The sequence below is a fragment of the Nuphar pumila genome, chromosome 7, assembly GCF_984573655.1.
Source record: "Nuphar pumila chromosome 7, dmNupPumi1.hap1.1, whole genome shotgun sequence".
NCBI lineage: Eukaryota > Viridiplantae > Streptophyta > Magnoliopsida > Nymphaeales > Nymphaeaceae > Nuphar > Nuphar pumila.
In genome coordinates this window covers 102508542-102536486 of record NC_143255.1, presented here as the reverse complement: position 1 = coordinate 102536486, position 27945 = coordinate 102508542, and the positions used below count along the sequence as shown (strand labels likewise).

The window sequence follows — 27945 nt, the reverse complement described above, 5'->3', positions numbered from 1 at the left end:
ATTGCTTAAGGCCGAGTGTAAAGTTTGTAAAATAAAACCTTTATCCCTTCTTTTGTGCGATGCTCTGGCATTGATGTTCGGGTTGTTTACAGGCGTCACTCTGTAATCACTCCATCTCTTTATCTTTCGAAGTTTCAGGTTGATTGCTTTACGCAGCGTGCAATCCCGAAACAGAAAGGGTCGAACAATCTCATCGCTGTCCAGAGAATGAAAATGGTGCCCTAGAATAGAAAAGAAGAAGAAGAGAAGCGTCTGACTCTCTTATATTCTCCTAACGATGCGATGATTTGCGGAGATGGCGTCTGTTTCTTCCGGAATTTCTCTTCTGCAACTCAAATTGAGCTCAGTCGAGGTGCCCTCTGTGTTTTTGTGTAGATTTCTTGTTTCCGTTCAATTCTTCCGATATTTGTTGAACTCTGCGGAATTCCGTTCTAGGGATGGAGTTTCTCGGATAAGCCATGGGAACTTCGCATCATCCCTTGGTGTTTCCCCAATCGCGGATTTGCCACGAGTAGAGCGAATTCCCGTCTCCAAATTTGTTTCGGTGATGGCTATCCATTGCGGTATCCGCATTCCTGGCGGAGTGTCTCGATTAGGGCTTCGAGCGACCCTTCCAGTTCGAACGATGGGGTTTCCGGTAATCGGGCGGAGAGATCGGTGGAGACGGATTCGATTCCGGTCGCCAGACTGCGAGAAATAGTCGGCGTATTGCCGCCCGTTCTCGGGACGGTATGGTTCATCTAAAGGCTCTGCTTTGTGCTCTTCTGATGGAATTTTGATTAGGAAGGGCTTGTGTTTGGACGACTATATGCAGATATAACTGTAACTGTCTTCCTTAGGAGTTCTTGCTATTAATGGGCTAAATATTTTGATTGTTGATTTCAGTAAACTTTTCCTGTTTCTTTGTGCAGCTGAAAAGCCAAATCTCTGGGAATGTATCATTATTTATTGGCATCCTTGTTGGGTTTGTGGTGATTGCAGTAAGGGAAGTTATTGACAGGCAACATAGATATAGCAATCACGGATCTGTGGCGGATCTTGTGAGACGGGGTCAGCTTAAGTCTGATCGGCGAGGCATGTATGTTATTTTAGCCCGATTGCTCGTTTTTTTTTTTCTGAAAAATGTATGTGATTTTGTTGGCATCAACCTAATTGATTAGTGATGACAAATTATTATGTTAGGAAATATCTCAGTTCTATTCTCATTGAGCAACTTATGTTGAAAGCACGATGAACCTTTAGTGTTATATTTTGTTCAAGATAGTCTTGGTCCTTGCATGATTTTCTTAAATGAGAATTCCTTTTGCTGTAAGTTTTGGATCTGTAGTTAGTCTGGTATGATAGAATAACTTGGATTGGGGGTGTAGATATTGATGGTTGGTTGAACCATCACATGCTAAGTTTTGCTTCTTATATGTGGTTAAAATGTTATTCTTATTCAGCAGGGCATTATCTTTTTTATTTTGTTGTTCCCTTTTACAGCATCAAACACATCAAGCGTTATCACAACCTCGTTTGGCTTGTTCCCCTTCTACAAATATCTATTATAAGAGTGCTTGGTAGGCAGTTCTTTTACTTTCTTGTGTTTCATAGAATTGTGTGATCAAAATCCAAACAAATGAAGTAGTTGATGCTTTTCTTTCCCTAGGCATCACATGTAATGAAGTATGCGAAATTACAAAAGCAAAGTGCTAAAGCACATATAAGTCCAAGAGTGGACAATTACAAAGAAGATAGACAAGCACAAAAGTGCATAGACAAAAGTCCACTAAGGGACAATACAAAGAGGCATTTAAAAATAGAATATTATTGAAAATGTGCTTGGGAAGCCATGAAAAAATATAGGGGGAACACTCCCCTATTTATATACAAATACAAGAGGGAGACCCTTGGGAGCTCCCCTTCATAGAAAGGTTGGGGAGCTCCCAACGGTCATATTTATGACTATTGGGCCCCCCAACGATTCTATGGAGTGCCCCCCCAATGACATGATAAAATAGAAAAAAAAGAAACAATAAGAAAATGAAAATTAGTTGTTTCTAATAAACAACTATAATTACATACAAAAAGACAAAAATGTCCCTATTGGGCAAACTATTATAATATATATATATATATATATATATATATATATATATTAACATTCTCCTTCAAACTTTACGGGGAAATGACCGAAAGTTTGTTAAGAAGAAAAAAAATCGAGGAGCAGGAAGAGCTTTGGTGAAGAAATTCGTCAACTAGTATTCCGATGTGACATGCAACAACATAATAGTTCTTCTCAGATATTCATCACGAACATAGTTACAATCCATCTCAATATGTTTGATTCGCTCATGAAAGGTGTAGTTGCTCACAATATAGATTGCACTCTTATTGTTGTAACACGTCTTCGAAGGTGTTGAGATGATGATTCCCATATCACTGAGAAGACTTTTAAGTTACACAAGCTCCATTGTTGTCGTAGCCATTACACGATATTTGACTTCAGTTAAAGATAAAGATACTTTTTGTTGTTTCTTACACCTCCAAGAGATCAACAAATCTTTTAAAAAAATACAAAAATCAATAGTTGAGAGTCTATCATTTGGGTTACCACCATAAGCAGTTAGATCTAACGATATTGAAGCGAATAAGAAAAGCTCTTTTGAAATGATGTTTTTAATGTATCATACAATCCTCATAACTGCCGCCATGTGCACTATGGTAGGGGCATGTTGAAACTGACTTGCTGCATGAACAATATGAGCAATATCAGGTTGGGTGATGGAGAGATAAGTGAGAGATCCAATCAATTGATGATCTGGAATTGGATCTTTAAGCAATATGCCATTTTCGAGTCTTAATTTTGCATTTATGACTTCTGGGGTCTACACTTTCTTTTCATCTGAAACTCCTGACCTAGCACACATGTGAGCAATTAGTTTCATTTGAGAGAGAATATATGCTCTCAGAGATTAGGCAACCTCAATTCCTAAAAAGTATCTCAAAAAACCCAAGTCATACATATTAAAATTTTTCTTTAAAATTGATTTAATTTTAATAACACCTTCTTTGTCATTTCTTGTGATGATCATATCATCAACATATAAAAGAAGAATCACAATTGTAGTACTTGTTTTCTTGACAAAGAGAGTAGCGTCAGTGTAACAAAAGATAAATCCTAAATTAATCAATCCATTACTAAATTTATCATACCAAACCTTAGGGTTTTGTTTAAGATCATACAAGACATTAAGTTTTAAAATTTTTTCATTTAAACTAACCCTTGGAGGAGGTTCCATGTAAACTTCCTCACCATCAATTTAAAAATGCATTTTTAACATCTAATTGATTTTTTTTAATAGAGACAATGGCATTGAGAGCTCAAACACTAGTCATTCTTGCCACAGAAGCAAAAGTTTCCTTATAATCTATTCCATATTCTTGGACGTACCCTTTGGCGACTAACCTTGCTTTATATCTCTCTAATGATCTGTTACTTTTGGTTTTGACTTTAAACACCCATCTACATCCTATAGGTTTCTTGCCTAAATGATGATCAACTATTTTCCATGTGTTGGCTTTCTTAAGTGCATTAAGTTCTATTGCCATGACTTCATTCCAATTAGGGTATTGTTTGGCATCATTATATTAAGATGGTTCATAATAAGAGTGAAGAGTTATTAAACATGCTTTAAAGTTTGGAGAAAATGAGTCATATGATACAAATCTACTTGGAGCACTAGAGATTCGATTTGATCTCGTCAGTTGAGATTCTTCTAAAGGTATGTTTTGAGAGAACTTGTCAAGGGCACATGGGTGATTACCTTTACCCCGTCTCGTATACACATGCATATCATTCAATACATTTTCATTCAAACTTTCATGTTTATAACTATCAACAATCGGATGCTCAATACTAGAGTTATTGTCAAAAGAATCAAACTCTTCAATAGAGTTAGCCTTATCATGCCTTGGCAATAGATCAAATATAAATGAGTGATCAATTTCTTCTTTAGGTTCATTGCTGTTAAACCCATTTTCATTTTCAAGAAAGGTGACATCTTTTGAAACATAGGGTTTGTTATTTATTGAATCAAAACATCAGTACCCTTTTTGATTTTATCATTTTTATGAGTAAGCACTTAACACTTGCAAAAAAAATTCTTAGTCTTTTAAAATCAGGAGTCATTTTAAAAAGTTTTTCAAATGGAGAAACATTTTGTAATGAAGATGAAGGAGTTCTATTTATTAAGTATGTTGAGGTTAAAACGGCTTCGACCCAAATTTTTTTGGAATATCCCTTGAAATTAAAAGAGTCCTAGTGGTTTCTATTACATGTTTATGATTTCTTTTCGTTAACCCATTTTGTTGTGGAGTTCTATGATAAGATCTCTGATGACAAATTCCATTTTGTTTCAAGTAGCTTTGAAAATTATTTGACATGTACTTCCCTCCTAAATCCGATCTAAGAATAGCTAAGTTGCTAAGAAATTGATTTTTAACCATTATATGAAATTCCTTAAAAAAGGAGAATACATCAAATTTATGATTCAGAAAATAGATCCATGTGTACCTAATAAAATCATCAACAAAAATAACATAATAAGAGTAACCTCCTTTTGATATGATGAGTGAAGGACTCTGTACATCCGAATGCAGTAATTCAAAAGGCTGAGTAGAAATGAAGGTTTTATGAGAAAAGAGAATGACTTTCATTTTTTCAAAAATGCAATCTTTACAAGATGTATCTTTTTCATTACATATGTTTTCCAAAAAAGAAAGAGTGACATCTTCGAAAACTTAGGATGCCCAAAGTCTCTTATGCCAAGTATCAATACTTTTGTCATGTACAAAATTACAAAATGACTTGGGTGGAAGGGATAAAAAATCTATAAAGTAAAGATCGCTTCTCCTATGACTTTGTCCAATCAACTTCCCTGACCGGAGATCCTGCATTGTGCAATCTTTAGATGAAAAAGAAATTTTGCAATCATGATAAAAAATTTGAGAGACGAAAAAAAGATTTAAATTTAATTTTGGAACCACCCTTATTCTTGGTATAAGAAATTTTTGAGAATTTTGTTGAGTCAAGTGTTCCAATACTATTTATTTTTAAAGAAGTTTCATCGTTCGTTGAAACATAAGATGAAATAGAATTAGTGCAAACTTCGGAAAGAGCATTCTTATGAGGTGTCATATGGAAGGAAGTACCCGAATCAAGAATCCACATACCTGGAGGAGATGAAGAGGATGCAATGACAACACCTGAACTAGAAGATGATTTAAGAAGTTGTGAAAGTGCCTCCGATATTTGGTTTAGTGTGTCTTTAATCTCTTCCATTTTTACTTGCTTCTTCTTTCTCACGTGTGATTTCTCCAACGAAAGTGATTTTGCCTTTAAGCTTTGAGCATACCGGTCTAATGTGTTTCAGTTCATTACAATAGTGGCAAATAACACCCTTCCTATATCCACTATTATAGTTGGACCCATTATTATAATTATTTTGTTTTATAAAGTGGGAGGGCTTATAGGCCCTTACATTGAAACCCGACTTAGTAACGACCAAAACATCATCATTCTTATTGGTCATGCCAATACGAGTTTCTTCTTGACATACCTCGGCAAGAGCATCTTTGAGAGTCATAGCTTTGGTTCTATGAAGAAGAGAAAACCTCACTTGTTTAAATTCCAGTCTTAGACTATGAAGAAATTGAAAAAAGTGTTTTTTCTCAATTTGCTCTTTTCTAATCTCAACATCTTCGGGAGCTACCCATTTAGGCTCAAGAAGTGCTAATTCATCTCAAAGAGGGGACAAAATACTAAAATAATCCCGGACACACATGTTTCCTTGGTTAGTGGATCTAATCTTGTCTTGACAAAAATATTGTCTAGCAAGATCCTTTTGGGTATACATACCCTTAAGAAAGAACCAAACTTCATTGGCTCTTCTAAATTTACCAATGTTGGCACATATTTTTATGTCAACATTGTTCATAAACCATGCCAAAATTTTGTCATGGTTGTTTTCCCAATCCTCTACCTTTATTTTATGTTCATTGATGGCTTTAACACGATCATTTCCAACAAGAGCTTTCTCAACACCTTCTTTGACCTTGGTTAGCTTTAACGATGGTTCGAAAGAAGTTCCCATCATAAAGCCCCAAAGTTTCTTTTCTCTAAGATGATTTTTCATAACCGAAGCCCACATGAAGTAGTTGAATCCATTGAGTTTGAAGGATAGCTCAACTCTTGATTCATTCTCCATGATGCAAAAGAGATAGATAAAGAAGAAGAGAGGGATATGCACTTTTGTCACGATCTTCAATCACCACAAGTAAGACCTCCATGATCAAGAGAACTCATTGAGCTCTGATACCATGTAATGAAGTATGCGAAATTGCAAAAGCAAAGTGCAAAAGCACATATAATTCCAGAGTAGATAATTACAAAGAAGATAGACAAGCACAAAAGTGCATAGACAAACGTCCACTAAGGGACAATACAAAGTGCCAATAAAAAATAAAATACTATTGAAAATGTGCTTGGGAAGCCATAAAAAAAGATAGGGGTAACACTCCCCCATTTATATACAAATACAAGAGGGGTTGAGGAGCTCCCAACGACTCTATGGAGTGGGGCCCCAATGAGATGATAAACTAGAAATAAAAATAAAAAATAAGAAAATAAAAAATAGTTATTTCTAATAAACAACTTACAAAAAACAAAAGTGTCCCTATTGGGCAAACTGTTACAATATATATATATATATATATTTTAACATCACATACTTTTACATAGCTCTTTCTTTTTCTTTCACTCCCCCTGCTTCGTAACCTCTCTGCATATTGTTTGTCTGGTGCTCACTAAGAATCACTCCGGTTGTTTTGGTGCCGATGGATGTCAGAAAATAATGTGATTCTGATGCATTAAGGTGGCTTCTTTTAGAATCCAACTTTGGAAAATCAATGAGGAAATACTTAAAAGTCCATTAACCTGGAAACCAAGATTTATGAAGAAACTCTTTCTTGACCGTAGTAACTCTGAAAGATGGAAGCTAGCTAATCACCTTAATTTTTAATAAAAATTACTTCTCTTTTATATGTTTGTGTAAGCAAGTGTATGCAACATTTGAAAATGGAAATGATGTTGAAATACAAAGGATTCATTCAAATACTTGTGATAGAGAAGTTGGTATCGTTATCTTCTTGGGATTTTTTTTTGAAAGAACGTTATCTTCTTGGGATGAAAGCCTCTTAAATCCAAAATGCATTTGTGTCTCTGAGGTTAAGAACATCACTGATCTTTCAAGAATGATTGTGATATTTGAATCACAGGGTCCACAAATTTCTGCAAAGTTGAATCTTGATGTGGAAATTGGAACAAGGGAAGCTTATCTGCTTTATGATACGTGAAAAATAGAAGCTTGCTGGCAAAATTATGCATCTCACCATCTTAAGGACTAATATCATGCATGCAAAAAGTATTGTAATCATCCATGCGTGCACCACAAGCTTGCTAGTTGGTTTGGTTCTACTGATGTGGATATTTTTCATGTCAGTAGACATGTCTTAGAAAAGTAAAAGAAGTAAAATATTGTGGGAAGGGAAGATTACAGGGTCACTTTTCATGCAAGATGTGAAGGTATGTGGTTGAAGACCATTTTTGTGGATGGAATGGAAAATAATTGCTTGAGATTGTACAGTGTTTAGAGTCAGTTATCATCAGTGCTGCTAACCCAATACTTCACGACGCATGAAACTAAGCATGTTAAAGTGGATTGTCAATTCATAAGGAGAATGTTAACAAAGCAACTTGCTAATGTTCTTAACAAGGTTGTATCGAATCGTTACCCGTATCGGTTGGGCCCAATTTAAGACCGTATCATATTGTATCGTAAAATATCATACATTTTTAATAAAAAAATCTAAAAAAATTGGAAAAAAATCTAAAAAAATCATATAACATGAAACAATGATGAATTGTACAACATACAACCATAAAATCACATATGAAGCATTTATGTCTCTATGAGCTGCATAAGACATCATCAAACATCAACTAATATAGAACCATAGATAATATTGCATGCATATCTCACAAGAATAATGCAAAATATTAAATATCTTGCAATTAAGAACATGCCACAAGACTCATACTTTCATATTACATAAACAAAAATATTATGGCAATAGTTGCACTCAAATTTCAATCACTTTTTACTCGTTACTTGAGTGTCTCATTGCCATGTTGGATCATCTGACGCCATCTTTGTTGGAGGAGTGTAGAGCTTTATTTTTATCTTGATATAAATCTAGTTGGCGGGGGGCAACGCCTCGCAAGGCAAATTTTTTGGAGGGTAGCTTTGTAATTTTACTCATAATAAAGATTTTTTTACCTTAGCCCACTTTCTTGAGTAAAAAATTGTGGAAATGCACTTTTACTTTAGCAAACTGCAAAATCCCTTTCCCTTGTGCATGGATTGGCCCCCAAATCGCTCTCACAGATCCTAGGGTGCGTGGATACTTGTCTAATGGATTTTACACAAATGAGGGAGTCGACCCTCAAGAGGTTTTTAAAACCCGAAACTGAAAAATTATGATTTGATCATTTTTTAAGAGTGCCGGCATGTATCATACAATACACCCACATTGTTGTTAAAATATGTTGATCCTTAAATGTACATATATATATTTATATATATATATATATAAAGATACGTATACATATATATATATATGTATACATATCTCTATTTATATATATAAATATATATTTTTTATCTTCCTAAAATACCCTCAAGGGTATTCTTGTAAATTAGCATTTTACGCATATTCCAATTGGAATATGCATTGTAATTTTTGTTTTATTTTTATGTTTTGTTTTTTATATTTTTGGGTTTCGTACCACATTGGGGGCCTCCCAAAAGTGACGTTGGGAGCCCCCAACGGTCACAAATGTGACCGTTGGGGGCTCTTCAACGTCCCCTTTGGGAGCCACCAAGGTGGTCCCTTTTCATGCTTATAAATAGGGGATTTCCCCTTTGTATTTTGTATTCTTGAGGGAGCTTATGCTCCATTGTAATGGGGTTTTCACCCCTTCTCCATTATTCTTCAATGATATGTAACTTATGACTTTAAGTCATATTTTTCCCTTTTTATGGGTTTTATGTATTGGCACATTATGTGTGTGTGTTGTTTCCCTTTAATGGGTATATTTGCACTTTACGTGCATAAGTATGGGTTCATTATTGAACCCAAGGTATTTCAAGTCACTTTCTAACATGGTATCAGAGCAAGGTTACAATGGGGTTGTCTCTTGGTGCAACGGAAAGCGTGTCGCTCAAGAAATGGTGAAGTATTCATTGCTCTTCCTAAAGTATTATGCTTTTGAAGTTATTCGGTATGTATCCTTTTTCTCAAAAAGTATTATGCATTTGAAAGTATGTTTCTTGCATATAGTTTGTTCGTTTGATGGTCATGATAGTTGAATTATTTCTTTTCACATTTCGTGTGCTCATATATTTTGAAAATATCTCCTTCTAAATTTGGTGAAATCGTTTGTTGTCCAAATATAAAATTCGTGTCTATTTATCGAACTACTCATAGCATATAATAGTAATTTATGTTTTTAAAAATTACCTTCAATTATGTGAGATTTATAGTTCTTAAATAAGTATTTCATGATTGACATATAAGTTAACTTTTAAAATTATATATGATCTCTTGCCAAAAAAAAATAAAATGATCTTTGCTTAAAATTTCTTAACTCTCATATGAACCCTAATTTGATTTGAGTTCCTCTCTTGATTATGGATTTTAGTGCATTTTTGAAAAATTTGATATAATCATTATATGAGAATCTCTCACATCTAAAATCTTTGTTGAATCCTAAAGTAGTTCTTGTTAATGATAACTTATAAGAACTCCTAAAAAGTTTTTCAATGTTTCTTTTTTGAAAAATTATTTATGATAAACCATTAGGAAAGATTGTTTTTAAAAGGGAATTTCCCACATAGAATGCATAGTTCATCTATTGCATCCTTTTTTGGTATAAATGATTTCATTTTTCATCCTTATAAACTTGTTGGTTTGTATTTTTCATAAGGTTTCGAAATCTCTTAATAATATCTTTAAAAATGCCTACATTGGCCATAATATAGTTTTAGTTGTCCTCAATTGCACTTGTCAAGCATGTAATTACATAATTAAAACTTGAGAATTTCAAGCATTGCTCTTTTTATAAAGTGCATACTTGCTCACTTTTGTGTATTTTTGTATTTTGTGCACATTTGCTTCTCAAAATATTTGCGCTTGTATGCATTCCCTCTTTTTTATGATATACATGCCTTAGTGCATGTTTGTTGACACCTTGGTGTGTATTTGTTCAAGTATTGTATGAGTGCTTTCGTGCACATCTTTTATAAAGCCTTGTGTGCTTACATGTGTATTGTCTCTTCGTAGACATTTTTGCATTATGGAGCCTTTATGCACATTTCTTATTGTGAAAAACATAATGAATTTAGATATTGAGTCCTTTTTAAATCATTGTAAGTGCTTATAGCACTTTGTACGTTTCCGCATATCTCATCTCAATCAAAGAATATTTAAAACTTGTATGGGATTTAATCCCAAATCTATAAATTTTCAAGTACTTTTTCCTTGAGTATTGTGTTAAAGCCTTCTTTGTGAACCATTACGGTTCTTATGATTTCTTTGATTAAAAGCTTGATTGTCTTGATGAATTCTTTATGTTGTGGTCTTTTTGATACAAGACTTCTTTTAAAGATTAGGCATAATTCGTGTTTATGCAAAATTGTTTTTGATGGATTATATTGGACCTTTGATTCAATTTGTTAATCGGTCCTCTTTGTAAAAACTTTTTGGAAAATGATTCCTTATGTGTTTATTGCCCCTTTGTGGCATTTATATTTGTCCATCACATGTTATTTAATGCATCGTTTATTTGGCCTTATTATTGTCATATTAGAGATGTTTGTCGAGGTGAGTTATGGGCACCTCGTGTTGTATCATTTTAGATTGTCCACCTTCCATATTATAGATGGTTGTTGAGGTGAGTTATGGGCACCTTGAGACTCTAAAATGAGTTGTTATTTGATCTCTAATTATGAGTGGGTCACTCATTTTTTCTCTTGTGGCCATTGATATTATGGATGCTTCTATGTAAATGTGATGGACATATGGTGTTTGAAACCTTAAATGCTTTAAGGTATATTTAAAATCAAGGTGTTATGGGATTATAGCCCAACCTTTTATTTATGAATCTTATGAGTGCATTTGCACATTTGTGATTCTGAATGTTGTGCTTATTGTGCACATGTGTTCTTGTGTTTTTTCACAAGTGTTCTTGGTGTGTGTATGCTCACACATTTGTTCTAAAAGACTATTATTTTATCATCTTGTTGAAGATACTTTTACATGCATTTATTCCAAAATGTTATTGTTATGAGTATTCATGTTTTAAAAGGAATATTGTTTCATTCGAGGTTTATTTTCATTACAAGTTTATTGCCTCAAAAGTCTTTTCCTTGTATGCCCATTATCTAAGTGTCATCATATGTAGACAAGAATTTTATTACACCTTCGTGTGTTTTTAGCCCTTTGTTGGCTTTTGCTCTCTTGGTCTAGTAGCTGAACACACTTGTCTTGAGTGTTTTTATATGTAGACAAGGCACGTTGATTCACACCATGGTGTGTGATTTTTAGCCTATGTTGGCGTTTGTGTCCTTGTTCTAGTCGCTTAGATGTATGCCCATGGTTGGCTTATTTCACTCATTTCAAGTGCTATCATATGTAGACAAGAGATGTATTATGTTTTAGCCCATGGTTGGCTTATTACTCTTGTTCTAGTAGCTGAACATACTTGGTTTTAAGTGTATTTTTTACGTAGACAAGAGATACTTTTTAGTCCATGTTGGCATGTATTCTCTTGTTCTTGTCGTAGATGCACTTATTTCAAGTATTATTATATGTAGACAAGAGGTTCTTTTACACACCTTTGTGTGTGTCTTTGGCCTTTAATGGCTTTATATTCTTGATCTAGTAGCTTATACACTTGATTTATGGGTTTTGGAGGACTAATGAGGAAGATGTTTGTAATGGATAAACTATTGTTGAAATTTGCAAAATTTCATTCATGACTTGTGTTTTTCAAGCAAATCATATTTTTGATATGCATATCAAGTTGATTTCTTAGCATTTAATCTATATATTAAGTGCTTATGGTTTTTGCCACCCTTATATGCAAAATGTGTATTAAGTATGTCTTTCATAAATGATTTTAAAACCTTGTGAACTCTTGGGTTTATTTTGCCTAAAGTATGCTTGGAGACTTTGTTTCTCTTGTTTGGCACTTCATTACATGTTTGAAGCATGTTCATTAATGAGTTCTTTGAGTATTAATTCATTTCATGATAAGTATATGCATATGCTCTTTATGGCCTTTTTGGGCCCTCATTCAATAATGTTTATGTATATCATGCCTCTTCGTAGGCTTATTGTGGTGTCCCTTAGTGGACCATTTTGTTATTCCCCATTATGGGGTTATATTTGTCCAATGTTGGACCTTATGAATGCATTATGCATTCTTGCAATTTATTTATGCATAATTTGCTTCCGCTCATTTTGTTTTAAACATGATATATGATTTTGAAACTTTGGTGTCATTTTTGCATAATTTGCACCTCTTCTAACCTGTGCTAGTTAGAAATGTTTCATTTGAATAAAAGTACAAAGATTTGTTTTACTTGTTTCTTTGTTGTTATTTCACAGGATCTTGGAGATAGGACAAAGAGAAGTACCCTGGATAGTTCGGGAAATTTGAAGACAATAGGAGGAAGGCCTTTTTAAGTTCCATTGCATCCTTGCCGGAGCCTCTTGGAGTCTTGCCCTTTGTTCAATCTTTTCGTTTCCCCGCAAAGATTGAGGGGGGGTGTTAAAATATGTTGATCCTTAAATGTACATATATATATTTATATATATATATAAAGATACGTATACATATATATATATATGTATACATATCTCTATTTATATATATAAATATATATTTTTTATCTTCCTAAAATACCCTCAAGGGTATTCTTGTAAATTAGCATTTTACGCATATTCCAATTGGAATATGCATTGTAATTTTTGTTTTATTTTTATGTTTTGTTTTTTATATTTTTGGGTTTCGTACCACATTGGGGGCCTCCCAAAAGTGACGTTGGGAGCCCCCAACGGTCACAAATGTGACCGTTGGGGGCTCTCCAACGTCCCCTTTGGGAGCCCCCAAGGTGGTCCCTTTTCATGCTTATAAATAGGGGATTTCCCCTTTGTATTTTGTATTCTTGAGGGAGCTTATGCTCCATTGTAATGGGGTTTTCACCCCTTCTCCATTATTCTTCAATGATATGTAACTTATGACTTTAAGTCATATTTTTCCCTTTTTATGGGTTTTATGTATTGGCACATTATGTGCGTGTGTTGTTTCCCTTTAATGGGTATATTTGCACTTTACGTGCATAAGTATGGGTTCATTATTGAACCCAAGGTATTTCAAGTCACTTTCTAACAATTGTATGATACATGCATGTATTGTACAATACAACTATGATACACACTCATATCGCGAGTGTGTATCGTATCAATATTCTAAATATTAATGATACGTATCGTACAATGCAGTACTATATGTACAACATTGGTTCTTATTATTGCAGTTGGAGAGAATAGGCAACAATGTTGTGAAAAGCGTTGAGGCGTAGCGAGGCGCTCCACCAAAATTTGATGCGAGACGTAAGCCTCATTTTTTCTTTAAAATTAAAAAAAAACTAAAAAAAATATTTAAAATTATAAATAAAAAAATTGCTTTATTGATAAAGCAACAACCATCGTAAAATCAATAATTTCACTAGTGACAAAATAATATGCATGAAAAACATGATGCATCTTTACTGCACCAACACTTCATTCCTTTAAAGAACCCCAAAAATAGAAGCCAATATCCATTTTGGCTCCCCCAACGCATAGTGACAAAAGTTAAAAATGGCAAAATCTCGAGAGTCAAAAACTCTGGAGATTTTGAAAATTTTCATAAATCTTGCATTTTTTGGCAAAACCTCGGCAATAAAAAATAAATTAAAAAATATGAAAACATAATTTTTATAAGAAAATATAAATAAAACACATTTAAAAATGAAAATCTTGTGATAAATATCTGCTAAATGGTAAATATCGCGATATTTGTCATGGTTTGAAAATCACACAAAAAATTGTCATTTTAAAATTTCAGGCAATTTCTCGTGATATTATTGTGAGATTTTCATAAATCTTGCGATATTTGTTACAAAGCCCCAATGTTGTCAGCATCGGTATCGGCATTGAATCGTTTTGGCCAACGATTCAGCTGTATCGGGCCGATACTGATACTCAAGTGAATCATTTTGTATCAGCCAAAAGATAATAAAAAATATTATGCGTCAAACAGAACATGACACATGCTAAAACTATTAAAATAATATTTAAAATATGAAAATTTTGAATTTTCATATTTTTTATATTTATTAAAAAATAGCTGATTCAGGGTGATGCATAGCGATTTTCTGCAGATTCGATACATATCGACCGACAACATTGGTCTCCCCCAGGCCCCCGATAGTCCAGACTCAGTATCAGGTATGTTCCAATCGGTAGTTGGATCTGGTTAACAGTCATTCCAAGTCGAGTGCTGCTCAAGTCCGGTCCACAAGTGCCTGACCAATGATTCTAGGGGTTCAAATGGATATGGTGCAAAGTTGGATCCATAATCCAATCTGACAAATGATTACCAGACATGGAGATATGAATATATGTGGATCAGATTTGAACTTACATTATCAGATTCTCTTTAGAACTGGATCAGAACTTTCTACCAAATATACACTTAATTGGATACGGATCAAATCCGATATGTTTCCATATCTACATGTAAAACCCTTGGCTTCAACTTATGTAACATGACACGGCTAAATGGATATGAGACATGCTGATTTTTGTGTAATTTTCCGTTGACAGAAGGATATAAAAGGACCGCCACTATACAGACACAATCGAAAATTGGAGTATCCTTGTGACGTATGTTTCAATTATCTTTTCTAATTACATATAGTACTGTTGACATTCAAAACTCAGATCCGCATTCATCTCTACAGTACTATACTAGGTCCATTTAAGATTCAAATTCGGTTTCAGATCTTTCATGGTCCGGCCCATTTGCACTAATGCCAATGTGAGGCTAGTGTTAGTCACGTAGGTGATGAGGCTTGGGTAGATGTAGATGAGGTGAGAATCCAACCAGGACTGTCCCATTGGACGCCGTGGGGCCAAGTGGAAATACAACTTCCCAATTGCCTTGCTTCCAAGTTCCAACCCCAAAGACCACATTCTGCAGAGCACTCCCCTAAGCAAGCAGAGGAGAATCACACCCACAAAACCAGACCAACATCAAAATGGCCACCATGATCACATCATCCATCCTCAACCCCAAGTCCTTGGCTGCACCAAACTCATCTCCCACCAACCCCAAGCCCACAAAATCCCAGCCATCAGGACTAACTCTCTCCCTCCAAAGCCTCCCCAAGTCCTTAACCAGCTCCACCAGCTTGAAAACAGCAACAGGTGCAGCAATTGCCACCTCCCTCCTCTCGTCGCTCGACTTCGGCGCCGCCGCCTCCACGGCCGACAGAATCGCCGACATCGCCGCAGCAGCCGGAGATGACAACCGTGGACTCTCTCCTCCTCCCCATTGTCCCTGCACTGGATCCTCTAAACGGTTGCCATTTATATACAAATGGGTAGTCTTCCCATCAGCAGTCTGATACTCATACATAACAATGTATCTCGTTGCAGACTTGTCGAAGATCACCGGCTTTGGGTAGGCGATCAAACTCGCCGGAATTCTTGATTTATAGGGCCCTGTTATTAAAAATCCGAGGCATATACGCCTCACCTTGAGGCGCGCCTCGCCCCGAGGCGTGCGCCTCAAGGCGTATGAGGCGCACGCCTTGGGGCATTTGCGCTTTATGCTTGCGCCTCAAGGCACAAAAGCCCTCGCCTTGAGGCGAGGCACGCTTTTTGCGCCTTGAGGCGCGCTTTTTGGCCTTGAGGCGTGCTTTTAATAACACTGATAGGCAGTATCATATATACACCTGGTTGGTTGTGGCCAGTTGTGACATTTACACTTATTTGTTTGTTTAAATTGCACACATGTTGTTTATTAATTGCTACAATATTTTTCTCTTTTTCTGTTCCCCTTTACCACATGTGTTAAAAAATCCCAAGTAACTGAAATAATCCAAGCTTGCTTTAGACATTGCATGCTTAAAGATTACCTCATTTTTCTTCTTCCTCTTCTTCTACTACCACCATTACCACCACCTCTGCTATTACTAAATGTGGGCTTAGTTGTAATACAGTGCATTGTGGCTGTTTACATTTACACTTTTAAATTGTTGTTTACTTGTTTATGTAGTATGCCACATTTGCTATTTTTATGTTCCTTTTTATGGCATGTCAAAAAACCCAACTAACTGAAATAAAACAAATTTCTTGGTTTAGACTTTTTGTGCTTAAACATTACCTCCTTTCCTCCTCCTACTGCTGCTGCTGCTAAGGATTGTGACAAACCAAGTGACTCATAGTGTCAGATCATTTCAACTAGGACCCTAAGTCATATATACTAACGAGCTGTGCCCAAATTCGCAATGAACATTCATTGACTGCTTATCTGTCAGTTCTTCTGTCTTAACAAAAGGATGGATGACTACAAGGATCGGTTTATTGGTGTGCTTTTGATTGTCTGTGGTTTTGGAGGTAATAGCAGGAGCACATGCAAGATAGGCACTCGATCTTGCTACTATCATTTCCTGTCTATTTGTATTACATGTTTATTGTTTGGATGTCATTCCAAAGCATGAGAAAGCGAGTCTGAAACCTTTGTATTACAATCATTGTTTGTGGCAGTTTTATGGTCATTTACTATGGCATATATGCCACATCTATTTTTATTTGGTATTGCTTATGTACCATGTCTACTATCAGTTACTCTTTTTGAGTAATGCCTGGCTTCTAAATTGAAGTGCATTGAAGTTAATTTCAGCATTTTTCCGTATAGCATGCACCTTTCTCTCTCTCTGAGTCCAGTGCTCAGGTTTGCTGAGGACATGGTATTGATACATGGAACTTGTATTAAAACTGTAGAGTGGTATACCTGGGCAGTGGAAGAATGTGAGAGAGAGAGAGAGAGAGAGAGAGAGAGAGAGAGAGAGAGAGAGAGAGAGAGAGAGAGAGAATTTTCTTATGCAACAATTAGGTCTAATCACCTATTTAACTAGTGATTAGCCTTAAAAGAAAAATTACACTAAGGTCCATTATTTTTATAAAACGCAAAGAACCACCTTAAGCATTCGACTAATCTTAACACTCCCCCTCAAGCTAGAGCATAGATATTAATCATGCTCAGCTTGCCGCAACATTTTGAGAAGCTGGTCCTGGCAAGAGGCTTTGTAAAAATATCTGCAACTTGATCTTCAGAGATTACATGCTTAGTAGAGATATGTCCAGCTTAAACCATATCTCGTATGTAGTGACAGTCAACTTCAATATGTTTTGTTCTCTCATGAAAAACCAGATTATTTGCTATATATGTGGCTGCCTTGTTATCACACATCATCACCATAGGAGATAGGACCTTCACTTGAAGATTAGTTAGCACTGTTCGAACCCACATTAATTCAGCGGTGGTTTGAGCCATAGCTTTATATTCTGATTCAACACTTGACCTAGCAACCACAATTTGCTTCTTGCTTTTACCTCCTACAAAAACACAAAATCCTGTGGTAGATTTTCTATCCTCTACAGACCCGGCATAATCAGCATCAGAATAAGTGATTACCTCCAGAGTGCTTCCTTTCTTGAATAACAACCCTTTTCCAGGAGTGGATTTTAAGTACCTAAGTATCATCATTATAGCATTCCAATGTACCTCAGTCGGTTTGTCCATGAATTGACTAACCTTGCTTACAGCCAGAGCAATGTCGGGTCTAGTAACTGTCACGTACAGTAACTTTCCTACCAATGAGCGATAGCTCTTGCTGTCAACAGGTTTTGACCCCTCATCCAACAAATGAACTTTTCTTTCTATAGGGATATTTGCTGGTTTAGCTCCCAACATTCCTGTTTCTTTTAGTAAATTAAGAACATACTTCCGTTGTGACAAAACCACACCCTCACTGCCCCTGGCCACTTTTATGCCCAGAAAATATCTAAGGGACCCAAGGTCTTTAGTAACAAAATGTTTTTGAAGATGGGCCTTTGTAGCTGCAATGTCATTCATGTTATCTCCTGTAAGGATGATGTCATCCACATATACCACTATAACAACTATTCCTAAGTTAGTTTTCTTAATGAATAATGTGTGATCTGACGCTGATCTATTAAAACCAAACTTTGACATCACCTCAAATAACTTTTGGAACCAAGCCCGAGGACTCTGCTTTAGACCATATATCACCTTTCTTAATCTACACACCTTCTGACACTCCCCCTCAATCTCGAACGCAGGAGGTTGCTGCATGTAAATTGTCTTAGACAAATCTCCATACAAGAATGCATTTTTCACATCGATTTGGCGCAAACTTCATCCACGGTGAACATCTACAGACAGAACAAGACGAATGGTGCCCATTCGTGCAACATGAGAAAATGTCTCAAAGAAATCAACCCCATATGTCTGAGTATATCCTTTTGCTACTAATCTGGCCTTATACCTCTCAATTGAACCATCTGAATTATACTTAATAGTATATACCCATTTGCATCCAACAGTGTCCACATCTCCTGGGGAATCAACGAGGTCCCATGTTTGTTGAGACAGTAAAGCATCAATTTCATCTTGCATAGCCTGCTTCCATCGGTTATCGATGACTGCCTTTTGATAACTCATTGGAATAGTTTTAGCTGATAAGACTGAAATAAAAGCTTTCATCTGATTGCCGAGTCTAGCATCAGACACAAACTTAAAAATAGGGTGAAAGGTACATTGTCGTGTCCCCTTCCGCAAAGCAATTGGCCTGTCATCATCAGCATGAATATCGTTGCTATCAGGAGTACTTACCTCAGGGGAAGAAGAAGATGGAAGCACCAGAGAAGATGGAGGTCTACGCACGTACACCAATGGAGGATTGTGAAACCGTGAAGTAGGTGGAGTTGTATGTGGAAAAGAAGGCGCCGATTCCAAAGGGAAAGGAGGAATAGGAAGTGGAAAAAAATCATTTTGATCAGCTTGCAGCCGAGTACCAGTACTAAAATAGTATGAAATAGACTCCAAGAAGGATACATCCGCACTGACATATTCTCGACGAGAGATTGGATCATAACATCGATACCTCTTTTGGTTTTTTGGATAGCCTATAAATATACATTTAATGGCTTGAGGTGCTAACTTATCACGATCAGGTCCAAGTCTGTGCTGTATGGGGTCCTAGTAAGATTCCTACCAAGACTCAGTGTCGTTATTATTTAGTCATTGTCGATGATTTCTCTAAGTTGTCTTGGGTGTTCTTAATAAAAGAAAGATCTGAAGTTCCAGTTATTCTAAAATCTTTGGTCATTGAAATAAAAACTCAGTTTGATTCAGTTGTCAAGATTATTCGCACTGACAATGCTCTTGAATTTAAAACCACAGCTCTATTGCAATTTTACCAGGATCATGGAATTCAACCTCAAACCTCTTGTGCCTATACTTCTCAACAAAATGGGGTGGCTGAACAAAAACATAGGCATCTTCTTGACATAGCACGGACTCTTATGATCCAATCCAATGTTCATGCCTCATATTGGGGTGATGCAGTTACTATGGCTTGTTATTTGATCAACCGCATGCTTCACACTGGAATGATGTAGTAGACAAAATCTGAGGAATCACACGACGAAGCTTCGACAATGAAGGATGTCCAAGACAACGATGCCACTGAATAGGACTCGAAGAAGAATCAACTGCAACATAGCTGTTTACCACAGGGTGATGTAGGTAGTAGACTCCATTTTCTTCATAGCCTCCACCAATCTTCTTTCCCGTCAGCAGATCCTGAAAATGACAACACACAGGATCAAATATCACCCTACAATTTAGCTCTTTTGTAAGACAACTCATTGAGAGTAAACTTTGAGGAAATGAAGGAGTATGAAGGACATTTTTCAATCGTAAGGAAGAAGATATAAAAACATTTCCCTGACCGATAACCGGGGAAGAACTCCCATCAGCTAATCAAACTCTCCGATGTGCAGTAATAGCTTTTAGATCTGAAATTTTTTTAGAGTTTCCACAAAGATGTCTAGAAGCACCAGAGTCAATAATCCACTTACTATCAGTGGAAGAACGATGGTCTCCGGAAGAGTAGGCCACACCAGCTACAGGAGAAGAACTTGAAGGACGATGAGAGACCAACTCTTCATATTCTGCATGACTGAGAGTGATAGATTCACTAGGAGAATTGGTTTCATGCTCCACCTCCAGTTTTGTAGCATTAGCTTTTGGAGCATTTTGCTTCAACGGAGAGACTACATGTCGTCCATGTTTATCCCAGCACCGATCTTCTAAATGTCCTGATTTTCCACAATAGGTACATTGGAATTTACCTTTACCTCCCATACCTCTTCCACGACCTCTGCCTCTAACATTCATAAGATTTTCTCGTCCATAACTAGATGAAACAACCAAAGCAGATGACTGAGATGTAGGTTGAGATTGTGGAAGAGAGATGACAAGTCTGCTCAACCGATTGTATGCATCGGCAAGGGTAGGAACATCAGATCCGGTCAACATTTTGACTCTAGCAACTGTGAATTCTGATGATAGGCCTGTGAGGAACCGAGCAACCATAGTTTGTTCTTGATGGTCCATCTGGATTGAGCAACACAGAGGTCTATGAGCATTCAGTCTCTCAAAAGCAGCCTTAACAGATGCATAGTACTGGGACACGGTCTAATCACCCTGCTGTAAATTGTATATCTCCTGTTCAACTTGGAGAATGCGACTTACATTCGTTTCTTGAGAATATGTATCTCGAAGATTATCCCACATTTGTTTAGTTGTATTATAATAAATTAGGCCATCTACAATATGTGGTTCAATACTATTCATGATCCATGACATCACAATGTCATTATCTTCTTCCCAAGTCGTATACTTTCCACTTTTATCATTTGGCTCAGATTCCAATAAAATGTGTTTTCTACGATGTCCAGACACCGACATCATAAACATCCTGGACCACCTGACATAGTTTGTTTCATTCAATTTAACCGCCGAACCATATGAGAAAGGATTGGCAAAGGCCTTGTATTCCCCAGTAGCCTCATTCTTGTAATCAGATTTGGAAGCTTCACCCATAATATTTAAACCACGATACACAGATGAACGATGATGGTTTTCGCAACACGACACCCAGATTTGTGTTAGACGAACAATAATAAACTGATCTGTGTAAAAAAAAACGTAGATTCAACCTTCATATCTGTGACAGACTTTACGCAGATCAACAAAACCAACTGCTTCAATGGGCGATGATGACAACCTTCAGATCTGTGTCAGGACTTTACACAGATCAACAATACAAAAAAAATATTTGCTTCAATATACGACGACGACACCCTTCAGATCTGTGTCAGATTTCACAATAATAAACTGATCTGTGTTCAAAAAACAAAACTGCAGATTCAACCTTCAACAAAAAAAAAACTGCTTTAATAGACAACAACGGCACCCTTCAGATCTGTGTCAAATTTTACACAGATCAGCGACAAAATAGAGACTGCTTCTTGCTGTTATTCCATCCTTATCAAACACGAGCATAGTTAATCCCTGTCTCCCACTCCACGACATCAGCGTAGTGTGCATATCCACACTCACCAGATCGGGTCAACTAAACATCCATTGTAGATCTGAGTGGGCTTTGCAACGATTTGTAGATCTGATTACAGATCTGAGTCATGACGTTGGTCAGACTACAGATCTGTACCAAAATAAAACCAATCAACTAAGCCTTACTCGATCGTCAGCGTGTGATCTCCCTTCACGCGATCTTCAGATTCACACGTACCTTACCCGATCCTTCTGCACGTGATCTCCCGATCCACAGTTGCACGATTTTCTTCACGCAGGGATTGAAGAAGATCGAGAGGTCACGTTTTCAAGAGCGTTGGCTCTGATACCATGTAGAGTGGTATACTTGGGCAGTGAAAGAATGTGCGCGCACGAGAGAGAGAGAGAGAGAGAGAGAGAGAGAGAGAGAGAGAGAGAGAGAGAGAGAGAGAGAGAGAGAGAGAGAGAGAGAGAGAGTCAATTTTCTTATGCAACAATTAGGTCTAATCACCTATTTAAGTAGTGATTAGCCTTAAAAGAAAAATTACACTAAGGTCCATTATTTTTATAAAATGCAAAGAACCACCTTAAGCATTCGATTAATCTTAACAAAAACCTTTGAATGTAAGAATGGACAATCGTGCTAATTTTACTGCTGCTTCATTCATCATCTTGTGCGTTCATCTTTTCTGTTTAAAAATTTCATGCATGGGATTCCATATATACATAATTAATGCCTTTTTGATTGATTTTCCAGGGGAGTCTGGTATTCATATATACAAAAAGTAGTTCTATCAACTACTGGATTGCAGCAGTCTAAAATTGAATTGATGCATGTTTTTCCATTTTGAAGTAAAAATAGTAGATAATGATTCACCAATCACCATATCGTAGTCCAAGGGTTGGTTGTGCATTTTGGCATGTACTAGTTTTAGACATTGAAATTCCTCTGGTGGCTAACCTTTATATTGGCCATGCTTCTTCTTCTCACAGATCAAGGCCTCTCAAGTATGATGATCCATTTGACAACCCATTGGTCAAATTTAGTAAGAATAACTCAACAGTCAAAATGTGTGGAAAAGTTTATCGTTTGGCTCCCGTGACTCTTACTGAAGATCAACAAGCAATCCATCAGAAACGGAGATTGCACGCTTACCAGTGGAAGAGGCCAACAGTTTTTCTTAAAGAGGGTGAAAGCCTACCTCCAGATGTTGACCCTGATATAGTCCGGTGGATTCCTGCAAACCATCCTTTTGCGACCACTATCAGTGACATTGATGAGGAGTTGGCCCAAAACAATGTGTACCAAAAGCATGGGGTTCCTTTCAGAATCAGGGTAGAGCATGAAGCCTTACAGAAAAAACTGGAGACCATGACTAGTGTAAGTGCTAAAAATGTTACTGCTGAATATTTTGAAAAAATTTAATCTTTATGTGATGTCCTCCTTGACAAGTTTAAATCATCTGCAGCCTGTCTCTGCGCTAAGTTGTGACATCTTGAGCTGCATTGAGCATTTGGAGCTTTTTATATGCCAGGCACTAAAAACCAGTTGTCTCTCTTGGCACTGTATGCTGAAATGCTATGTCACATGGATATGGCTGCGGCTATAAAGGGGACACGACACCGTGCCAACATGGCATATCCATGTCACATAGGCTGAAGACATTGTCACCAAGACCAAGACACGTCCAGCTTGGTGCTAAATTCCCCTTCCGTTACACACACGTGGGCACACACATTTCCAGTTGATTTTGGCAGATGTCTAATATGTGTTATTGTGCTTTTTAGGAGGGAAAACTCAACCAAGTCACTATTGATCCCAGCAGCATCAGAAATCTTGAAAAGCCATTCGAGACTTTTTCTGCACGGGAACCTTCTGATCCATCTTTCTCCAGTGGTTATGACCAAGGACAGCCTCTTGATGCTGACACCACTACTGAAAAATGAAGGTCATTATGTTGATGAATGTAGTGTACTCTCTCTCTCTCTCTTGTATTCTTGCAATAGCGAAAAGAAAAATATATTGTTCAATATATTTCCTTGATGTTTGCCTCTCATGGACAAATTTGTCTTGCTTCTTGGACAAAAAGATAAAAAAGCATGTGTGCATGTCTGAATTTGGGCACTTGTATCATGTAAAATCATCACAGCTGATGTAGGGCATATTTTCTAAGGAATTGGGATCAGGTGCAATCACATTGCACAAATGCAAATGTGCTGCTGCACCCGATTGCCCTTCATCTGCTGTTGGGGCCCCACAGCTTACAGACTTTGAGGCAGATGGAGGACGCTCTGGTGCAACGGCACATTGCACTTGTGCAGTGTGATTGCACAATTTGAGTGTGCTTCTGCACCTGGTCGCCCTCCATCTTTGGGTGACAGCCTGTCAGTTATGGGCTCAACAGCAGATGTAGGGCAGCCAGGTCCCGCGGCACACTGTAACTGTGCAATGTGATTGCACCTGATCTGCCGGCGGTCCAGCAATGTCCTGTCAGCTTGGTGATGTTAACGAGACACTTATCAGATGAGCTCTGATTTCAAGAGTTGATTTTTCTTAAGAGTTAGCAACCTTTGATTTTTTCGAGCTCTGATATCAGAAGAACTCTTGATGCTCTTGTCGACAATAATGGATTCTTGATTGTGTAGCAACCTTTGATTTCATTCGTGTAACACCATTCTCGACCGTCTTATTTAAAAAAAGAAAAAGCAAAGTCTTCAGTCTTAAGTAGGAAGCGATTTCTTCCCCTTCTAAGATGTCATAAGATGCCTTCAATCATCCAAAGTTTCCTCTTGGTGAAGTGTAAGTGGTTGATACGTTCTTCTCATGTCAAGACTCATAAACTGTTAAACTGTTTGATCGTGGGATATTGATACGATACATTGGATGAATCTTTTTGGTCTCCCAATATCAATATGTTGATTGTTCCAAAAATTAGTCAAAGCCTAAGCCAGGACGCTTGTATCTTTTCTTTTTCAAATCAGTCTTTTTCAGGAGTTATGATTTATGAGAACCACGTTTGCTTGCACCTAACCTCCACCCATGATATTGACCTTTAAATCTCATTATGGATAGATAACAACATTTCTTTTCTGGTGATTTGAAAACTTATCGTATTAAGGGTTTACATTAAGCTGTTTTGGTTTGATTTGATCATCAGTAAGAAAAGAGCGGAAAGGCCAATTTGGTTGCATGTAGGGCTGGGAAGCAAGTCTTACTGCTCGTGGCTCGGCTCATAAAGAGCTAGTTCAAACTTGTAAAATAGGGTCGGCAAGCTGAATATAAACAATAGGTACTCAGCTCGGCTCGACTCGACTCAGAGAAGCTCATTAGATAGTAATACATATTAGATATATTATACACATTTTATATGTTTTTTTTTGTAATCCTATTTCTCCCAGCTCTAAAACAATGTATTTTTTCTATAAACAAACTAGCTTGAACTCGGCTTGTTTAAATCGAACTCATTATGAGCTCGAACTCAGCTTGGCTTGCCACAAGAATGAGTCAAGCTTAACACTTCAAGCTCAGTTCGTTCAATTCTTTTACCAGCCCTAGTTGCATGTAGCTAACATAAATCCAAATCATGCCATTGGAGAAGCGGATTCATGGTTAATTATCAAGCTTATGATAAAATTGAGATAAGGTTAAGATTCATGGTTAACATAAATCTGATTTCTGATGGGATCCAGATTTGTTTCCGATGTCAGTTTACATCCGAACCGTTGACATCCCTAGACACATGACGTTCAAAGGCCTTACCGTACTTAACCTTATTACGTGTGAATCTTTGAAAACAAACTGCAAATTTACCTAATTACCTGATTAGGTTGGACATGGATCAAAATTGGCTAGATAGAACCTACTCCCTATGTCACAATCTGTCACAATGATACAGGTATACCTGACGGGGGCTTGGCTGGCAAGTTTTTTTTTTGCTTTTGAAAAACAGATCATATGGATTTTTTTTATTTTTTATAAAAAAATATTTTTTGGTATTTTAATATTTTAAAATACATTTTTATTGTGTTAGTGTCAGTGTCAGTGTGTCTGATCGCGTCACCGGGGACACACACAGCCAAAATGGTACAACCCCAGAGTTTAATTTGGACAAATAGGTTTATTGCTCAGTTAACCAAATCTCTAATCCATCCAAGGTCCAAGATAACATTTGTCATTATCATTAGATAGTCAGCAAAAAATTTATGACACTTCCAAGCAAAGATAACTTATTACAAAAATATTTAATTAGTTGCATCTTAGAAAAAAACGTACATCAAACGCTTCACTTAATATCTTAAAAGTATTTTTTTCTTTCTTTTTATTTCCAAGCTGAGGTTAGTCATGTGAGAGTCCCATTGGGACGTTTCATTAAGTGTGAAACCTCTTATATATGAGACCCATACAATCTTGGTCTTGCATGCCTTAATTTCTTGGACTTGTTGATGGAGAGAACTTCTTGTTGAGCATGATCTTGAGCTTTCTAGCTTGTATCCCATGTGGTAAGCAGGGTCCTCTGTCAAGCTGAAGACCCAGGATTGAATCCCTTTGCCACATGGGGTGGCTGTTGTTCTGGTAGGGGTCGCCTAACACCAGCTTGCCTTTCAAAAAAAAAAATGATTTTGAATTTTCCCGGTACCAGATCTGAACCTGGATATGGGATCTGGATATGGTATTCTAACCACATCTCTCCTGGTACTCACCACATTGACATATTAGACCCAAACTCCTTCCAGGATTTCCATTAGGTCACCTTACCCACTCTCTAGTAGATACATCAGCCTGAAGAGTAATCCATCCCATCTTCAGGTACAAGCCCTCCTCTTTCCTAATTGAGTCTGATGAAGACTGTTGGGCTGTTTGATAAAAGGGAGATTTATTTATTTTTTTAGAATTTTAGTTGAGAAAAAGTGGTCAAGAAAACTTTTTTGATACATTTGATGTAGAATTAAAAAGCCTTCGTTGGTTAGATATGTTTATGGTTGGGGCAAAGGTTTGAGGCCTGGCATTTTTCTTCCACAAAATATAAGGTCTTCCTTACTAGTGTTTTTTTTTTTTGGTATGGACTGTGGACCCACAATCTTTCATTAAACTTTTGATCACTCACTATTCTAAGCTTCTGTCATCCATTACACATAGTTCTTTTATTTATTTATTTTTTGAAAGGCAAGCTGGGGTTATTTATTTATTTATTTATTATTGAGTGTGTTGAACCTGCAACGTCCCATCACAAGAAGACTTGTACTGACAGCGCCTACCAACCACGTGCAGCCCTGGTTTATTTATTTATTTACTATATGGAAAAACCATGCTCAAGATCGAGACTAAAATTTGTATATTGAGCACCTGATTTCATGCCTTAGGCCCCACAATTGACAGACCCTGTTCTCAAGTTGGAGGGTGATCAGGTGCTCAATGCACAAATATTTGTGCAATTATTGCACCTGATTTTTTCACTTATTAAAGCCAAAAGACCACGTGGCAAACCCTTGGCTTCACCTCTGGTTCAGTTTTTTTATCTTTAATAATAAAATGATAAAAAAGGTAATTTTCAAAATGAACCTGATTTGCATGTGCCTGTGCCCCCTGTGTTTCCGTGTCCCTTCTATGTGTGTTGTGTATGCATGTGCACCAAAAATGATCCCATCCTTGGACATCCTATGTCTAAAAGCATCTGGAGGCTAAGAACAGTCAGCATTCGGCTACCATTGACTGTAAGATGGAACCAGTCATATGTCAAATGATGAAATGATGGGATCCATACTCTACACGTGCATGTGCAAGATGCCATAAAGAGTGAGATCATGCTACTTAGGGATGGCAGTGGACCGGGTTGGGGGCGGGGGACAAGGTCTCCACCCCTGACCTGTTTCAAAATCCAAACCTCCATCCCCGCATGGGGATGGATTTTAACCTCCATCCCCGTTTCATGTCCTCCATCTCCGGTCCAAACGGGGGCGAGTCAGGGTGGGGCCCCGTTTTCCCTTAGTCTATAGTCATCCCTTAAAGGATTGGGGACGGGGCGGGGAAAAGCATAAGTCCATCCCCACACAGGGATAGATTT

General features: G+C 37.0%; 1 protein-coding gene across 1 annotated transcript; it reads left to right on the top strand.

The window, feature by feature from the left end:
- Positions 1-26: 26 nt before the first annotated feature.
- LOC149832690 (protein MULTIPLE CHLOROPLAST DIVISION SITE 1-like) lies at positions 27-23940 on the top strand. The gene is made up of 5 exons (XM_090014654.1): positions 27-352; positions 436-729; positions 912-1078; positions 22877-23264; positions 23672-23940. The coding sequence occupies exons 1-5, from the start codon at positions 296-298 to the stop codon at positions 23828-23830; spliced, it is 1065 nt and encodes a 354-aa protein (XP_089870780.1). The 5' UTR covers positions 27-295; the 3' UTR covers positions 23831-23940.
- Positions 23941-27945: the final 4005 nt, after the last annotated feature.

Coding starts and splice junctions, on each gene's coding strand:
- LOC149832690 (XM_090014654.1), top strand. CDS start 296: ATGGCGTCTGTTTCTTCCGGAATTTCTCTTCTGCAACTCAAATTGAGC. Junction 730..911: donor TGCCGCCCGTTCTCGGGACG/GTATGGTTCATC, acceptor TTCTTTGTGCAG/CTGAAAAGCCAAATCTCTGG. Junction 1,079..22,876: donor AAGTCTGATCGGCGAGGCAT/GTATGTTATTTT, acceptor TTCTTCTCACAG/ATCAAGGCCTCTCAAGTATG.